The sequence below is a fragment of the Cetorhinus maximus genome, chromosome 6, assembly GCF_964194155.1.
Source record: "Cetorhinus maximus chromosome 6, sCetMax3.hap1.1, whole genome shotgun sequence".
NCBI classification, from domain to species: domain Eukaryota; kingdom Metazoa; phylum Chordata; class Chondrichthyes; order Lamniformes; family Cetorhinidae; genus Cetorhinus; species Cetorhinus maximus.
The window spans coordinates 5,283,283-5,301,913 of record NC_135884.1 but is presented as its reverse complement, the minus strand read 5'-3'; the positions used below and the strand labels follow the sequence as shown (position 1 = coordinate 5,301,913).

The following is an 18,631-nucleotide window of genomic DNA, read 5'->3' as shown; positions in this document are numbered from 1 at the left end:
TTGAATAGCGGAGCAGGCTTGAGGAGCTGAATGGCCTACTCCTGCTTCTAATTTGTGTGTTTAAATGTTCAGACTGAGGGACAGAGACATTATGGGTAAGCTATTGGCAACAACTGTGAATAGAGACTTGCTTCTAATTTCTGGGCCATGTTCAAGTTTGCGCTGCAGAATGCCATTCTAATGAACTGCAATTGTGTTGTCTTTTCCATTAAAGATAGACCATGGAACAATCTGTTTTCACCTTTATTTAATTGGCATTAGTTAATGCATTTTCTGTCATTTATCCTCGCACGCATTTTATCAACATTAGTGCCCAGTTTGATTAATTGGTTACATTCATGGGAATATGGCTCCCTTTAATGTCCTTCTTATTTTCTGTCATGTTTTTGTTCTGCAGACGGATTTTCCCGATGACGAGCCTGATAAACTCAGCAACAGAATGTTCCGGTACGACCCAGGAAAAGATAAATGGACAGAGTGTGGGCCCATGGAGTTTTCCAAGTATCGTTTCAGTGCAGCTGTTCTTAACAATGAGATTTATGTCTTGGGTAAGGAATTGGGGAGGGGGGTTGGGTTTGGGTACCCGTGAGATTTCCACACGGCGAGCATCGGAACAGTAGCTTTGAATGCTCTGACCTTGGGGTTTTTTCAAATTTAATTTTGGGATGTGAGTGACACTAGCAAGGCAGCATTTGTAACCCACCATGGGTGCACTGTAGCCATTAAGAGTTGACCACATATTGTAGGATTGGAGTCATGTGTTGGCCCAGATGTGTAGAGTAGGGATAGGATGTTAGTCAAGCAGTTGGGTTTTTATAGGAATGATATCTGTATACATTGCCTCTGTGCCATGCAAGTGGCTAAACCAATGTCTAATAACTCTAAATGGATGTCTATGAGAGAACTTGACAACTCAGAAGCTTTTGTGGTGAATGTCATGATGCTAGACTAAACTAAAATAGTGTATCCTGGAATGAACTTCCTGTGGGGGTGGTGGAGGCAAGTTTGATCGAGGTATTCAAAAGGGAGTTGGATGGCTATCTGAAAAGAGAGAATGTGCAAGGTTACAGGGATAAGGCAGGGGAGTGGGACTAGGTAGAATACTCGTTCAGAGAGCCAGTGCAGACTCGATGGGGCGAATGGCCTCCTAATGCACTGTAAAGTTTCTACAACTCTGTGATTCTGATTCTGCATTTAGTAATTTGCTTGAGGCAGTTAACATTCCCTGCCATCCACCCAGCCAACCATAATGAGCTGTTGAATATTGATTTAGGAGTATAAGCAATAAATATGACATTCTGTATACACATGGGTAGTGGCAGATTGAATTATGAGGGCAGGCTGCACAAACTGGGTTTGTATTTCCTTGAGTTTAAATGATTGGAGGGGGGGCGGGGGGCGATCTGATCAAGATCTTTAAAAGGATAAATGGATTCAATAGGGTAGAAGCCAGAGAAACTATTTTCACTGACGGGGGAAATCAGGGCAAGGGAATGCAATCTTAAATTTAGGATTAAACCATTTAGGAGCAAAATCAGGAAGCACTTTTTCAGACAAAGGGCAGTGGAAATCTGGAACTCTCTCTCTCAAAAGGCTGTGAATGCCAGGGACCTGTTGAAAACTTAAAAACTGAGATCAATAAACGCTTGTTTGGTAAAGGCGTGTAGAATTATAAGGTAAACAAGGGGGAGGTGATGGTGTAGTGGTATTGACACTGGGCTGGTGTTCTAAAGACCTAGTGTGATCCTTGGTTCAAATCCCACCACAGCAGATGGTGAAATTTGAGTTCAATAAAGGACTGGTGAAGATCACAAAACCATTGTTAAAACCCCACCTTGTTCACCAACATCCTTCAGTGACACCCACAAATCAATTTTTACAAAATGGAGTTGAGGTGTGGAGCAGACATTTAATTTAATGGTGGAACAAGGGTACTTGGGGTACTTGGGGTTACTTGCAGAAAGTACATGTTGCCTCTAACTTAGCTGTATCCTCAGTGACTGTGTGCGGAATTGTTATTGAGGAGTGTTGTTGAGACGGATGAAGAGATGGAGTTGTTAAGTCAGGTGAAGTGACTGTTTCCTCAGTGGAATTTTTGTGTTGGAGTGGGGGTGGGGGTGGGGGTGCAGGGGGGTGGTGGAGAGGGTCTGCGCGCCCAGAAAAGTGAAAAATTGCACACTAGGTGAAGCCTGAGAGAGGGAAAGGGGCGAAAAAATTCACGCACATGGTCAGCGGAGGTCATGGGCACCAATGAAAAACACAAAGCTAGTGCGGTAGGGAAGATTAAGATTGGGAACTCAGTGAATGGGTCAGGAAGCAAGGCTGAGACCGTTGAGAAAAAGAGAGTCATTTCTGACCGACAGTCATGCAGTTAGGTTTTAGTGTTTGGCACACAGCCTGTCCCTTTAAGGCCGCTCCTCATGGAACTTCCTCTGGGCAAATGGCCTGAATTTGAAGTCAATTAGAAGCTAATTAGTATTGTTTGACACTTCTCTCAGTAGCTTGGCTGTTCCCCTGTTTATCTCGGCAACCTGGAACTCCCAAAAAAACACAGCAGAAAATGTCTAGAATTCTCTCTCCCTTTTAATTTACATTTTTTTTTAAAGAGAGTTATGATTTGACGTTTTATGAGAAATGTGACGATTAGAGTGTCCTGGGCCACCTCTAAGAATCGATTACATGTAGAAGTGTACAATAGAATCATAGGATTCATTGAGGCAGTGAGACAAACATGAATATATTTTTGGTACTATAAGCATATCTAACGTGTAATCTGTATAGATAGGTAGAAGCTTTAGCTTCCCCTATATTTCTATTTAAAAATGTCTTGTCCACTTCTGTTCAACTGCAATTGGTCCTAATCCGAATCGATTCTGGTTTCGGTTCACATGCTTTTGAAATGCATGCAAAACTGCTGCCCATATCTTAATTTGCGCCAAGTCCCCTTGACCTGTTAACCTCATGCTCGCTGCCTACATTGGCTGCCTAGTCCAGCAATGCCTCCATTGAAAAGTTCTCATCTGTGTTTTCAAATCCCTCCATGGCCTTGCCCCTCCCTATCTCTGTAACCTCCCCCAGCCCTCCAGCCCTCTGAGAATCCTGCGCTCCTCCAGCTCTGGTCTTTTAGGTATTCCCGATTTTAATAGCTCCATCCAGAAGGAAAAAAAAAACAGTAACACTCGTCCGAACTGGTCTTGTGCACCTTAAAACAGAACTCCCCATGTCAGTAGTGCCAGTATTGCTGATTTTTACTCGGAGTTGAAAATTTTGAACTGTCTTTTCCCTCCTAGGGCACTGCAAGGAGCCTAAGCTCTGGAATTCACTCCCTTAATATTTCCAAATTTCCAACTCTCTCTCATCCTTTAAGACGCCCCTAAAGAACTCCCTCTTTGACTAGTTTTTGGTCATCTGTCCTAATATCCTGTTATGTGGCTCTGTGTCAACGTTTTGTCTGCTCAACACTCCTGTGAAGCAATGAAGCGATTTCGAATGTTTTTACTATGCTAAAGGTGCTATATGAATGCAAGTTGTTGTTGCTTAGTGCCCCCTACTTAGAACGAAAACAGAAATTCTGGAAAAACTTAGCAGGTCTGGCAGCATCTGTGGAGAGAGAAACAGAGGTAACGTTTCGAGTCCGTATGACCCTAGTCTCTTGCTGCTACCTCACAGAGGAAAGTGGAACAATGGGAGACCTGCTGCAGAGGCCTTAGCCAATGCTGCTCGGAGTCTGGCTGCTAGATGCTGTGCGAGAAGCCCACAAGAGATTCCTGGCAACCTCAGCCTTCCCTCAGTTTCCTCTTTTGTGCCTCATTTGTAGGACAGCACCTGGCCACTTCTCCACATTACCCTTTACTCTCTCGACCAAGATTGGGAAGTAGCGGCAAATGGGAGCTTGTGTGAGCAAGCCCATATCTCTCACCTCCAAAGCCGCATAAATGGTGCTCTGAAATGCCAAGCCCATTCAACAGGTTTTTTTTTAAAAACACTACGAAACCTAAGGGTTGAATTCAGGATATCACCAGCTGTTTTAAGAAAGCGACAGAGAAGGGAAGTTAAGTCAAGATTCAGTGGCTAATTGATGGAAAACTTAGGTTTTAAAAATGAAAGAATTTGCATTCATGCCATGCCTTTCACAAATTCAGAACATCCCAAAAACGCTTTACAGCCAACTAAGTGCTTGTGAAGCATAGGGTGCGATGTAGGAATCACAGCAGCCAATTTGTGCACAGCAAGCTCCCACAAACAGCAATAACCTGATTTTACTTTTAATGATGTCGATTGAAGGCTTAATATTGGACGGGGTGCCAGAAAGGATCCCCCACTCTTCTTTGAAAAGTGTCGTGGGACCTTTACTGTACACCCGAGGATAAAGATAAGGCCTTGGGATAACATCTCACCTGGAAGATAGTACAGCGCTCCCTCAGTACTAGCACTGGTGTGTCAGCCTAGTGCTCAAGACTGTGGGGTGGGTCTTGAAACCTGAGGCCTCTGACTCGAGGGAATGCTACACACTGAGCCAAGGGTGACACGTAAAAGATAGCAGGAGGGTAGCAAGGCTATCCATAGTTTTTGGGCTCTGAGGCAAAGGAGTCGGAGGCGGGGTTACAATGCTCAACACATTGAGGCCGTCGGAAGAATGGAAGGGTGTGCAGAATGGGACCTCTGGAATGACGAAGAATAAGGAAAGAAGGGAAAAACAGCGAAAGGAACAAAAAAGGTTATTGACGCAGGGATGAGTTGGAAGCTGGAGATGAAAGAAAGGTCGCCCCTTAAACAATTAAGCTTTTATGAAGTGAAAGCATTCTAACGCGGGTGGGACATACTTTGATGAGCATTCAATGAAAATTTCACCATGTCTCTGTCGAGTTCAGCAACTATGTTAATCTGTACAGTTCCCATTTGATGAAATGCCTTAATGCATTTGTGGCGGTTCCCACCAGATTAAAGTACACTGCTTGCAACAGGGACCTCACTCTTGGAGGTTGTCCAAATGTATCTCAATTGCCTTGGCATTTATTGAACAATCAAAGCCTTTTTTCACTTTGATTTCTTCACAAACTTGCTTATGTTCTGGGAAAGAAAAAACACACAGTCAAGTACAGTTGAGTTGAATGCAGCTGTCAAGAATAGAACTGTCCTGTGTGACATCTGTAGGGAACTGTGAGTAATGGGGTTTATTTTAATACCCAGAGGCCACTAAATGAACTATGGCTAGTGCTGTCCCACAGTCAGCTGATTCTGGGTATAGTCATCTGCATTTCTGGAGTCTTGAAAGAATAAACAAGAGAGAAGAGCTTAATTATATATAGAATCCATACTTCATTTGTTAAAGACGTAATTTTGAACCATAGCCTTCTATTTTTGAGAACTGAAATTCCAGACTGTAAAAACATCTGTTTAACATCTGCACAAGAATGCTAGTTCTGGTTAAAAAAAAGTGTACAGAGGCATTGGAGAAGGTTCATGAAAAAAATTAAGTAGAATTACATCAGAACTGTGAGTTTATATCCATCAGGAAAGATTGAGCGGTCTGGGGTTCTCTCCTCTCTACAAAGAGGAGACTGAGAAATGGCCTGTTAGAGGTCTTCAGGATTGTGAGAGAGTTTGAATGGGTCGATGTGGAAATGATGTTTCCTCTTGCGGTTGAGACCAGAAATCAGAGCCATAAATATAGCTAAAAAAATGCAACAGGGATTTGTTCAGAGAATGATTAGGATGTGGAACTCACTACCACAGGGAGTGGTTGAAGTGAATAAAATCGATGCATTTAAGAGGAAGCTGGATAAACACATGAGAGGGAAAGTAATAGAAGGATTTACTGATGGGGTGAGTGGAAGAGCAGTGGGAGGAAGGATAAACGCTGGTGTGGATCAGTTGGACGAATGGCCTGTTTCGGTGCTGTAAATACGATGTAATGCTATATAAAACAATCTAGAATAACAACCCTAATGTCATGGTTATTCATCAAAAGTATCAGCTCAGCTGGTGAGACACTGGTCTCGAAACCCAAGCCAGGAAATGGTGGATATAATTCCCACTTTGAAATTTGGGGTGCGTGTGTTTGTGTGTGTAAGAGAGAGAGTATGTGTGTGCAAGAGAGAGAGTGTGTGTGCAAGAGAGGGTGTGTGTGTGAGTGTGTGTTAGTGTGTGTTAATGTGAGTATGTGTGTAAGTTTGTGAGTCTGTGCGTGAGTGAGTGAATGTGTGTGTGTGTGCGTGTGAATGTGAGAGCGTGCATGTGTGTGTGAGTGCCTGTTTGAGTGTGTAAGTGTCTGAGTGTGCACATGAATGTGTATGTATGTGTGTGTTAGTGTGAGTGTGTGTGTGATTGTCAGTGTGTGAATCACAGAATCACACAGTGCAGAAGAGGCCCTTCGGCCCATCGAGTCTGCACCGACACATGAGAAACACCTGACCTACCTACCTAATCCCATTTACCAGCACTTGGCTCATAGCCTTGAATGTTACGAAAGTGCTCATCCAGGTACTTTTTAAAGGATGCAAGGCAACCCGCCTCCACTACCCTCCCAGGCAGCGCATTCCAGACTGTCACCACCCTCTGGGTAAAAAAGTTTTTCCTCACATCCCCCCTAAACCTCCTGACCCTCACCTTGAACTTATGTCCCCTCGTGACTGACCCTTCAACTAAGGGGAACAACTGCTCCCTATCCGCCCTGTCCATGCCCCTCATAATCTTATACACCTCGATCAGGTTGCCCCTCAGTCTTCTCTGCTCCAACAAAAGCAACCCAAGTCTATCCAACCTCTCTTCATAACTGAAATTGTTTTATCCCAGGCAACATCCTAGTGAATCTCCTCTGCACCCCCTCCAGTGCAATCACATCCTTCCTATAATGTGGCGACCAGAACTGCACACAGTACTCCAGCTGTGGCCTCACCAAGGTTCTATACAACTCCAACATGACCTCCCTACTTTTGTAATCTATGCCTCGACTGATAAAGGCAAGTGTCCCATGTGCCTTTTTCACCACCCCACTAAAATGCCTCTCCGCCTTCAGAGATCTATGGACACACAAGGTCCCTTTGTTCCTCAGAACTTCTTGGTGTCATGCCATTCATTGAATACTTCCTTGTCAAACTACTCCTTCTGAAGTGTATCACCTCACACTTTTCAGGATTAAATTCCATCTGCCACTTATCTGCCCATTTGACCAGCCCGTCTATATCTTCCTGTAGCCCAAGACACTCAACCTCACTGTCAACCGCCCAGCCAATCTTTGTGTCATCCGCAAACTTACTAATCCTACCCCCTACATAGTCATCTATGTCATCTATATAAATGACGAATAATAGGGGACCCAGCACAGATCCCTGTGGTACGCCACTGGACACTGCCTTCCAGTCACTAAAGCATTCTTCTGTCATCACCCTCTGAATGTGTGAGTGTATGTGTGATTGTGTGAGTCTGTGTGAGTGTGAGTATGTGTGTGTGTGTTAGTGTGTGTGTGTGTGTGAGTATGTGTGTGTGTGTGTTAGTGTGAGTGTGTGTGTGTGTGTGAGTGTGAGTATGTGTGTGTGTGTGTTAGTGTGAGTATGTGTGTTAGTGTGAGTGTGAGTGTGTGTGCTTGTATGATACTGGCAAAGTCACACTGATGGCCTGTATCTGACCTGAGAAGCTCATGTCGATGGGTCTTCTCATGGCTCAGCTGCAGTTTTTATGCTGCTCAGTCAGAATGTTGACCCAGCGATGTTGCTGGGCTAGATCCAGAAGCCTGGACTAATGACCCAGAGGTAGGGGTTCAAATCCCACCACAGCAGCTGAGGAATTTTAAATTCACTTAAGTAAATAAATCCGGCATAAAAAGTTAGTATCAATAATGGTGACCATGAAATTATCATCGATTGTTGTGAGAACCCAGCTGGTTCACTGATGCCCTTTAGGGAAGGAAATCTGCCATCTTTATCTCAGCTGGCCTATAGTGACTGCAGACCCACAGCAATGTGATTAACTCTGAAATGGCCAAGCAAGCCATTCAGCAGTATTCAGGAAGGTGGCTCACCACCTACCCTCTGAAGAGAGGGATACACAATAAATGCTGGCCTTGCCAGTGGTGCCCATATCCTGTGAATGAGTGTAAAAAAAGGTCAAGTATCTAAATCAGTGGGGACTTGAAGGTGACAGTGTTCCACAACGTTGCTGCTCTTGTACTTCTCGGTGGTCAAGGTCGCAAGGGACAGAGGGGTTGTTGAAGTGACTTTGACTGTGCATCCTGTACACCGTACATACTGCTGATACAATGCACTGGTGATACCGAGCGCAAACACGGAGACCGGTTGTTGGCGCAACAGCAACGCGAGTCGGCTATTCAGCCCCTCAAATCTGTTTGACCATTGAGTTAAATCGTGGCAGATCTAGATCTCAACTCCATGTTCCCAACGTTGCTCCATACCCCTTGATACCCACACCCAAAACAAAAACTGTAAAAACCTATCGATCTCAGTCTTGAAAATTTCTGTTGCCCACCAGCATTCACAGCCTTTTGGAGTCACCTGTAGACCAAACCGGGTAAGGACTGCAGGTTTCCATCTCTGAAGGATATTAGTGAATCCACTGACCTTTTGCAACAGCCCGGCAAGTTTCTTGATCATTGCACACGTAACCTATCTTAATATTGTAAGGGTCATCAGTGTTTGGAATGCTCTTCCCCAGCGAATAGTGGAGCCTGGGTCACTGAATATATTGAAGGCTGAGTTAGACAGACGTTTGGTAGACAAGGGAGTTTACGGTTATCGGTGACAGACAGGAAAGCGGAGTTGAAGCCACAATCAGATCAGCCATGATTTTATTGAATGACAGAGCAGGCTCAATGAGCCGAATGGAGTGGGGCGATGTTGGCATGGAGGTCATATCACTGGGTTAGTAATCCAGAGGCCCAGCCTAGGCTATTGGTCTGCGGGCATGAGTTCAAATCCCACTGTGGCAGCTGGTGAAATTTAAATTCAGTTCATAAAATCTGGACTTAAAATCTGGACGCCATCTTTGATTGTCATAAAAACCCATCTGGTTCGCTAATGCCTTTTGGGAAAGAAAATATGCCATCCTTACCGGGTCTGGCCTACATGGAACTCCAGACCCACACAATGTGGTTGACTCTTAACCGTCCTCCAAAGTGGCCTAGCCAGCCACACAGCTCAAGGGCAATTAGGGATGGGCAATAACTGCTGGCCTTGCCAGTGATGCCCACATCCCATGAACGAATAAAACAATAGGAAGGATGAGTTTCAATGATGAGAGCTGGGGTATGGGAGGGATGGTGGAGAGTATCAAAGGGCTGTGCTTTGATAGGCCGAAGGTCCTTATACATTCTGGTCTTCCTCTTCCTAAGTTCCTTTGTGCAGGAATCCCCACGTTACTGAGGGAAAGGGGGTGGCTTCCCTCCTGTGGCTCTGCAATTAGAAATAAAACACGTACACCAAACTGTTCAATTCAACAGAAACTGGCCAAGCTGTGCCTGCTGTTCAGATTAGCATAAAATTGAGGCAACAGAGAAAAAGACTGCAGAGATTTCAGGAGCCCAGCAGTTGATGGGCAGCATACAAACTGTGAACTAGATCTGCACAGTCCAGCTTTGCAAAAAAGCTTGAATCAAGCTGGTTAATGCGCGTGAATATTCAATTGATCACGCCTGCCAAACTGGCAGGGCCCAGACAATCTGCGTGTGATACGACATGACAGAACACTCACACTGACGTGAGCTGCCAAGTACGACGATCATATCGGCTGTCACAATCGCTTTTAGTCCATCGCGCACCCAGCCGGTTAGATTCAGGGACACTGGGGTGGAGGAGGAAGGAAAATAGTTTTGTAACGTATCAGTTTATTCTATTTCCTTATCCCTCCAATTTATAGTTTCAAATTCATAGCCGGTTTAAAGAAAGAAAAGAAGAGGAAGGCTTGCATTTATATAGCACCTTTCATGACCTCAGGACACCGAAAGGCACTTTTTAAAATTCTTTCACAGGATTGTGGGTGTCGCTGGCTGGGCCAGCATTTATCGCCCATCTCTAAGTGCCCTTGAGGAGGCGGCGATGAGCAGTCTTCTTGAACCGCTGCAGTCCCTGTGGTGTAGGGACCAGGGCCAGGGAGAGAAATCATGGGCCCTGGTGCTTCTCCAGTTTCCGGGCCCCTTATTCCTATCCCCCACCCTCCCCCCCCACCTCACCACTTTAACCCTCCCTCCTCAATTCTGCATGATATTTTTCCCCTTTCAAGATTCACCGATCGATCCCACCAAACAATCACGGGAAGGTCCCACATAAAGGTTGCCCATTGTTGGCATCTGCTGACAAATATCATCCGATATATATATATCTGCAGCATGGGTCATTGGAACTCTCCAGTTCTGATCTCTTTAAGCCGCTCTGCAGCACTGGCTGCTCAGTCTGGGCGATGAGAAACTCTGTGTAAAACACAGAGGCACCATCTGCACCCCTGGCCCTGGTAGAGACACCCACAGCGTTGTTCGGGGGGGATTTCCAGGATTTGCAGTCAATGAATACCTTTTGAAGTGCAGTCAACTCTTGCAATGTAGGAAATGCGGCAGCCACTTTGCGCACAGCAAGATCCCACAAACAGCTACAAAGTAGAAGACTGAATAGTCTGTCTTTAGTCATGTTGGTTGATGGATAAATGTTGGGCAGGGACCCCGGGAGAATTCTCCTGCTTTTTTTTAAAATCGTTCCATGGGATCTTTGATGTCTACCTGAGAGGGCAGCATATAGACAGCACCTCAGTTCAGCATCACCTTTGACAATGCAGCACTCCCTCGTTACTGCGCTGGAATGTTAGCCCGGGTTATGGGCTCAAGTCATTGAAGAGGATCATGAAACCCACAACCTTCTGAATCAAAGGCAGTCCTGCTACCTCTTTGAGGAGCATCTCCATCCCCTATTGGAGGAATCCAGGTCGCTTGGATGGATGGACAACATTTTCCTCTCCTAACTTTCCTTACATTCTTGGGTATTGAATGGAAAGTACAATCTATTCGTTATCTGGTTAGCATTTAGACTGGAGATGCAGATAAGGGCACAGGATCACAGAATTGTTACGTTGCAAAAGGAGGCCATTCGGCCCATCATGTCTGCACCGCCTCTCCAAATGAGCGTTATGACTCAGTGCCATTCTCCTGCCTTTTCCCCGTACCCTTGCGCATTTAAATAATCATCTAACGACCTCTTGAATACCTCGATTGAAACTGCCTCCACCACACTTCCAGGCAGTGCATTCCAGACCTGAACATACAAATTGCAAAGAGTTGAGGCCCCAGCATCGACCCCTACAGCCCAGCGCTCACCATATCTCGCCAACCAGAAAATGACCCATCCACCCTTTGCCTCCCGCTAGCCAGCAGTTAGAGATGGGCGCTGAATGGAAAATGAGTTGCAGGAACCACAGAGATATGGAGTTACCACAAATCCTCGATGACAGCAAGTCAGAAATTTAGGGTCCTGTTTCCCACAATGTCCCCACCATTACAATGCATGAGGGCTTGCTCCTGGATCTTTGTGTTCAGTAAATGATCTTCCCTTCATGCTAGAAGTGATGTGCTTTGCACCATCCTTGGCATCACACCTGCCTTTCCAGCATCAAGTCGTGGATGATTTAGAAATTTCTCCAGTTCAATGTTGGCAAGATCAAAGCAATCCTGACCAAAACTCTGCCCAACTCCTCCTCCCTTCCCAGGTTCTTACTCGACCTCAGCAAAACCTGGTAAAACCTCAATGTCCTGCTCGCTTACAAGCTGAGCTTCAACCTTCTGCCTCTGAAGTATCCGTCTATACACCACTCTCCCCTCTCCCCATGGCCACTGAAGGTTCATCCATGCCTCTGTATCATTGCACTAATCAGCTGCTGCATTTCTTACATTGAAACAGTGACTACTCTTCGAAAGCACTTCATTGATTTTAAAGTGCTTTGAACACAAGAATTAGGAGCCAAAGGAAGCTATCTAACCATGTTTCCTCCTCTGCCATTTAACATGGCTCATCTTCTACCTTAATTCCAATAGAGGGGGAGGTGGTGGCGTAGTGGTATTGACACTGGCCTGTGAATCCTGAGTCCCAGGGCAACGCTCTGGGCACCTGGGATTCCCACCACGGCACATGGTGGAATTTGAATTCAATAAATATCTGGAATTAAAAGCCTAACGGTGTCCATGAAACCATTGTTGATTGTCCTAAAAACCCATCTGGTTCACTAATATCCTTTAGGGAAGGAAATCTGCCGTCCTTACCCAGTCTGTGGTCGACTCTTAAAAATGTCCTCTGAACAAGGGGCAATTATGGACGGGCAATGAATGCTGGTCTAGCCAGCGACACCCACATCTCACGAATGAATAATTTTTAAAAACTAGCCCCATATCTCTTGGTTCCATCGATGCTCAAAAATCTATCACTCTCTATCTTAAATATATTCAACGACTGAGCATCCACAGCCCTCTAGGAAGAGAATTCCAAAGATTCACAACCTTTCAAGTGAGGGAGCTTTCCTTTATCTCAGTCCTAAATGTCTGACTCCTTATTCTAAGACTGTGATTCCACAGCCAGGGGGAACATTTCCTCAGCATGAACTCCTTACACAAACTCCAACTGATTCAGAATGCTAATGATTGCATTCTATTCCGCACCAAAACCTGCTCGACTATCAACCTCCCCTTGACAATCTCCCCTGTCTTCCCTGTTCCTCAATGTTTCAAATCCCTTCATGGTCTTGTTGCATGATATCTCCATGTCTGCTCTAGCCCTCTGACTTAGAGGGTTGTGGCTTCAAGTCCCTCTCCAGATACTTGAGCCCATAATCCAGGCTGATCATCTCAGTGCAATGCTGAGAGGGTGCTGCACGGTTGGACATGTTGTCTTGAGCAATGAGACATTAAAAATCATCCCGGGTAGATGTAAAAGATTACGGGGTACTCTTTCAAGGAAGAGCAGGGGAGTTCTCCCCTCTGTCCTGGCCAACATTCATCCCTTAATGCAACATCACTAAAGCGGCTTATTTGGTCAATTATTACGTTGCTGTTTGTGGGATCTTGCTGTGTGAAAATTAGCTGCTGCGTTTTCTACATTACAACGGTGACTATGCCCCAAAAGTACTGTATTGGCTGTAATGCAATCTGGGATATCCTGGGATTGTGAAAAGTGGTATAAAAATGCAAGGTCTTTCTCCCTTTATCTCTCCACCTCTCTGATTCTGGGGCATTGAGAGCATTCTCCACTCCATGCCATAGCCTTTGGCTGTCTCCTTCTCTCTTGTGCTATGAATGGACAAAGGATACTGTAGAGTAAAAGGTTAACTCTAATAATAGCTACCGAGCATATGCGTAAGGAGCAATACCACAGTGATGTCACTCTTTAAGAGAAGATAAATGAGAAGCATCCTAGAGATCCCGAGACAAACACACAATAACAGATGGCAGATGCTGGCAGCAGCGACTACGCCCATGGAGGAACAGTAGAAAACAGCAGGAGAAGCCTGAAGAGACACCCAGCAGAATAGAGCAGCGGGTGAAGGACTTTGAGGCCAACCCAGCAACCACACTGGAGAGGAAAAACACGAGGGCACCCTAGTGACTAACAAGATAAGAAATGCGGGAAAAGGAAATCTCGACCCAGGATGAGAAATGGCGACTGTGTTGCCTCTCCCAGAATTGTTCCAAGACATCGAGGGCCCAGACAGGCTGAACAATGGCAAAATTGGCAAAGGCATTTCGCCTAGTACTGCAACGCTTCAGGTCTAGCGTGGAAAGATAAGAAAGACCAAGTTAGCACTTTGTTATATGCTGTTGGGAGCATTGCGGATGACATGCTGGCCAGACAGGGGCTGAACAAAGAGAAAGCCTCCCATGAGGATGTCATTGGAGCCTCTGACTAATACTTCAGTCTCCATAGACATATTGTGATAGAGAGGGCAAAATTTAATCGACGCAGTCAAAAACTGAAGGGATCAATTCATTCATCAACGAATTGTACCGTCTAGCTGACAATTGTGAGTTACGGAACACTAAAAGTCAGCCTAGGCCGGGTCGTTTGCTAAGGGTATCATGGCGGGCGGGAGGGGGAAATCTCACGAGATTGAAAAAATAGGTTTTACATCATCGTTTGTGATCATTCACTCCTACTGTCAATGGCGGGTCACATTTCCCACTGGTGAATGTCGGGAACATTATTCACATACATTTGCATGTAATTATAATTCCTGCTCACCAGAATCATGCCCCCATATTGGATCATGAGACTACATGGGTGTGCAATCGCCAGTGTGTTTCACAATGGTACATAAGTGACATGCGCCTGGGGAACCTGCACTTCACTTTTCAATTCGAGGACAGTTCGCCTACCTTGTTTCGGGAAGCACTCGTGGTATTCAGTGCCAGGCTTCGCTGGCAGCACCACATCGGTTTCGGGGGTGGGGGGGGCTAACTCACCAGACCAGCGATAAGGCGAGGGGGTGTCTTTTCAACAGCTGCAGGGCGAGGGCCTGCTCGGTGAAGGGGGGAATCCCAGGGTGTGTGGGAGGGTACATGTTTAACAGTGCAAGTGGCCTCACCATGTTGAAGGCTGAGGTGACGTGGGGCATAGGCACCTCCACCTGAGAATGTCCATGGGCTAACTAACGAATATGCACCTCAAGAGCAGTGGGATCAAGGGAAACGGGGGGAGGACTGAGGCGTCCATGATGGGGGGTAATCTTAACGTACACTTCCTTGCTGATGAAGGGTGGGGTTCCCATACTTGCACAGGGAGGGTCCAAGCTGGTCTATCTCACCACCACTGGCTCTGCAGGCGCCTTGGATGCCAGCAGACTGCATGGGTGGGGGGGGAATGCAATTAAATGATCACCCAACTGAACTGTGCATCCCCCCTTGTGCAGACAGGCACAGCTGAGAGATGTTAGTGGTTCCTCAATGACATTGCAGGGAATCACCAAAGTGAAGCAACGATGCACATTTATGCGACACTAATCGCACAAAGTGGCAGGAATCAATCCCCTGGGTTTAATCCTTTGCTTGCAGCATGGCATTGCCCCAGGACGTTGACAGAGTGCAGTTCGGCACCTCAATAAGTTTTCGAAGTGTGTTGCAGTAGTGGAGCCGGACGGTACCCAGAAGACAAGTCTCAGGCCGCCCTCAGCATATTTCCCAGCCTGTTTAAAAATTGACGCTCGTGTACACTCCGAACACTGTCGTATCACAGTGCTGTGTTAGAGGATGCCAGCGCCTGGGCTGAAAGCAGCACATGCAGGCACCCGGCCAAAGCAATCTCATTGCAGTTGCTCATGATTAGGGGGAGGGGGAGCAAAACCCCCCGCATTGTAGATCGTTTCTGTGGCGTGTCGTTGGCGACGCAGAAACCCAGGGGCCATGAACTGACAATCGCTCACGGGTCATTGACAGAAAGATTAGTATGGCAGACGAGCCCTGACTCTTGCCTGTTTCTCATTGATACTCCAGAGAGGAGGCCACGAGGAAGATGGAGCCTGGATTTATTGCTGTCGGTATAATTGCAGACAGGAATGAGAAAAGGAGAGGGTTGCAGCAGAGGAGGCTGGCTTGCCAAAGGGAGGAGCAAAACCCTCAAGGCCAAGGCTCAGGAGGGCCCCCTCCAGACACAGAGGATGTGGAGAGCGGAAGCGTCGTGCATAGGTGCCTCACTAGAGCCAAGGTGCACATACGCCGCCTGTCTTATCTGCAGATGGCCAAGACTCATTGTCACCAACACCTCTGCATGTCCAAGGATCTGTTACCTCACATCTGCCACATTCTGCACAAATTGGCGCCATGGGGACTGGGAGGTCATCCATTGTCAGTGGCGTGAAAGTAAGAGCTGCACTCAACTCCTACGCCACTGGCTCCTTCCGAGGCTCAGCTGGGGCCCTCTGCGGAATCTCTCTGGCATATGTACAGAAATGCATGTATGAGGTCACAGACACCCCTTTTTGCCCAGGCCCACGTCAACTTTGACAGAGATCAAGCACCCCAGGACGCCAGAGCACTGGCCTTTGCAGAGATTTCCAGGTTTCTGCAGGTGGAGGGTGCCATTGGCTGCACACATGCAGCTAACAAAGCTCCCTGGCAGCAGGAACGCCAAGACATAAACAGGAAAGTCTTCCACTCACTCAATGTGCAACTGGTGTATGACCATAACCAACAAATCCTGCAGGTTTGGGCCAGATATCCAGGAAGTGCCACAACTCCTATCTTGAGTAGATCGCAGATCCTGGAGACCTTCGAGGGACTACACAGGATCCAGGGCTGGCTCCTTGGGGAGGAGTAAAGGACATGGTTGATGACCACCTAGGCAGCGGCCTCAGACCCCTGCAGAGAGAAGTTACAATGAGGCTCATGCCACTGCCCAGATATTAGTCGAGCACACCATAGGGATGCTGAAGATGCGATTCCAGTACCTGGACAAATCTAGCAAGGCGCTCCATACATTGTCCAGAGGGTCTCACGTATCATCATGGCTTGCTGCATGCTACACAATCTGGCACTGCAAAAGGGGTGACAACTTGCCAGCGGACGAGATGGAGGAGCTGCACGTCTCCTCCAATGAGGAGGGCCTCGAAGGGGGTGACAGCGATGCATTCGAGGAAGCCGACGCTGCAGGTGAAGTCACCAGAACACAGGCCAGGCAAGTTAGGCAGGCACAGGGGGGCCTCATGGCCATAAGGTTCCAGGAGGAGGATGACGTGATGGAGTGAGCAGCCTCTTGGACAAGTGATCTCCATGAGGAGCCAACCTGAACAGGAGCTTTGTGACTCCTATCTTTTCAAGTATGCACTTCAAAACGAGAGTCAGTGGTCCCACATCAGCCTCCCCTTGGCTTGATCCTTTGAAGGTTGATGAAGCCTTGGGAGCATGCTTCCTCACTGAGATGAGCCGTTGTCTGGAGGAGGGCGTGTTGCCATCAAAGGTCCGAAGGTGCTGACTCCTCAAGCATCTCTGCAGCCTCCCAGTTGTGAAGGCAGCCTACATGATGCTGGAGCTGATCCACTATCGTGAGTGGGCTCATAGGTGGTAGTCTTCAAGACGACCCATGTCCAGCAACGCAACTATGCATTCTGAGTAACATCAATGGTGCAATTAATGGGTGAGACTTGGGCCAAGGCAGCCAAGGAGGCTGGGCAGATCTCAGTCCAGGTACAGATGAGTCAGTCCTCCCTGTCACCTTCTTCTCAATCCCACTGACATCTGGCACTCACACTCAAGGGTGGTGGCCTGCATTTTTCCTCACCTCACTATGGATGTGGACTGCCTGAGGATGACAACATTCAAACAATCGTATGCCAGCCATTAACCTGCCTCCTCTTTAACACAGACACTGTGCCCTCATGGGCAGCGCGGACCCTGGCGAATTGAAAAATGTCTGACACCATGAAACCCTCAGGGTCATGCGTAGTCTTCAATATTGAGCTTGAGCTTCTGTACTTTATTGCTGATACGCATTTCTCCCCATCAACATTGTCTGAAGGTACAACTGGTGGTTCGCGATCACGCTCAACAAATCCATGGCCACCACATGTGACCATTTGGAATTAGCAATTGTTGGCCGGGACTAGCAGTCGGGTGAGGGGATGCACGCTGCTGTATCCATGCATTGAAAAGAGAGCCGTGTGGGCTACAACACAGACAACTACATGGTGCGAGATGCCCAGACCTGTCAGTTCGAGAACCAGGACATTAGTTTGGCTGAAAGGGCCAGAGTCTCGTAGAATTAACGTGGCAAGGTGCTCACTCACACTTACTGCTCAGCATATTAGATGTACAGTCAGAAAGTCGCAAGTGTGGCTGCCAGACGGGAACACACAATTCCATGCAGTGCGGGCCCATAGCATGGAAGCCCTGGCAGACAACAGAGTGCGTGGAGTTCCAGGACATATCACCCTTCTCCATGTGTTAACAGTTCTGTCCTTCTACGCTACACCTTCACAGTTCAATCATGAATACACCGTAGGAGAACACCTCTGCCCCTATGTCACACAGCCAAGAGTGAAAATGAAACAACCCTGCAAAGCATGTGAACGATGTGTCTTCCACCAGCACAGATAACATTATAGACGAGGCATCACTGATATCTGAACTGATATGAAATAGGTCAGACACTGTGGTGAAATGTAAGGAGACGACACATACAACATACCCATGATAGCGACATCCACAATAAGTGAGGGGAGGGACCATGGTGTGTCACCTGATTGACTGCAACACAGCTCTTAATAAAAAGGAGGCAAACATAAGAGGAGATGTGGAATGGGTCACATTCTATTTGTAGTTGAGCACATTATATACATCTTGTGAACACTGTTGTGCTCCTAATATTTTGTACTTCTCCTAACGCTGCTGCTACATCTTAGTGCTTCCCTGACATGCACAGTGGAGGTGGGGGCAGCCTGCTAGCTGCTAGGCCCGGTTGTCTGTGATGACCTTGGCGGGCATCCTCTGGAGGGCCGAGACCTGGAGGGTCCCAGCCTGCTTCGGGTGTCGTCTTGTGAGGCAGGTGCACCCTCCTAGGCCTGTGAAGCTGGAGCTGAAGGAGGTCACAGAGGGGAGTTGAATCGGTGGGACACTCCTGGAGTCAACTGGGTGGATGGCCCCAGGGTGTCAGCAGCTGGT

General features: G+C 47.0%; 1 protein-coding gene across 1 annotated transcript in view; it reads left to right on the top strand.

The window, feature by feature from the left end:
- Positions 1-18,631, top strand: part of kbtbd12 (kelch repeat and BTB (POZ) domain containing 12) — a 51,264-nt gene that overhangs the window by 21,310 nt on the left and 11,323 nt on the right. Inside the window, exon 3 of the mRNA XM_078542898.1 lies at positions 398-548. Coding sequence (XP_078399024.1) covers positions 398-548 — 151 coding nt within the window. The remainder of the gene's footprint in view (positions 1-397; positions 549-18,631) is intronic.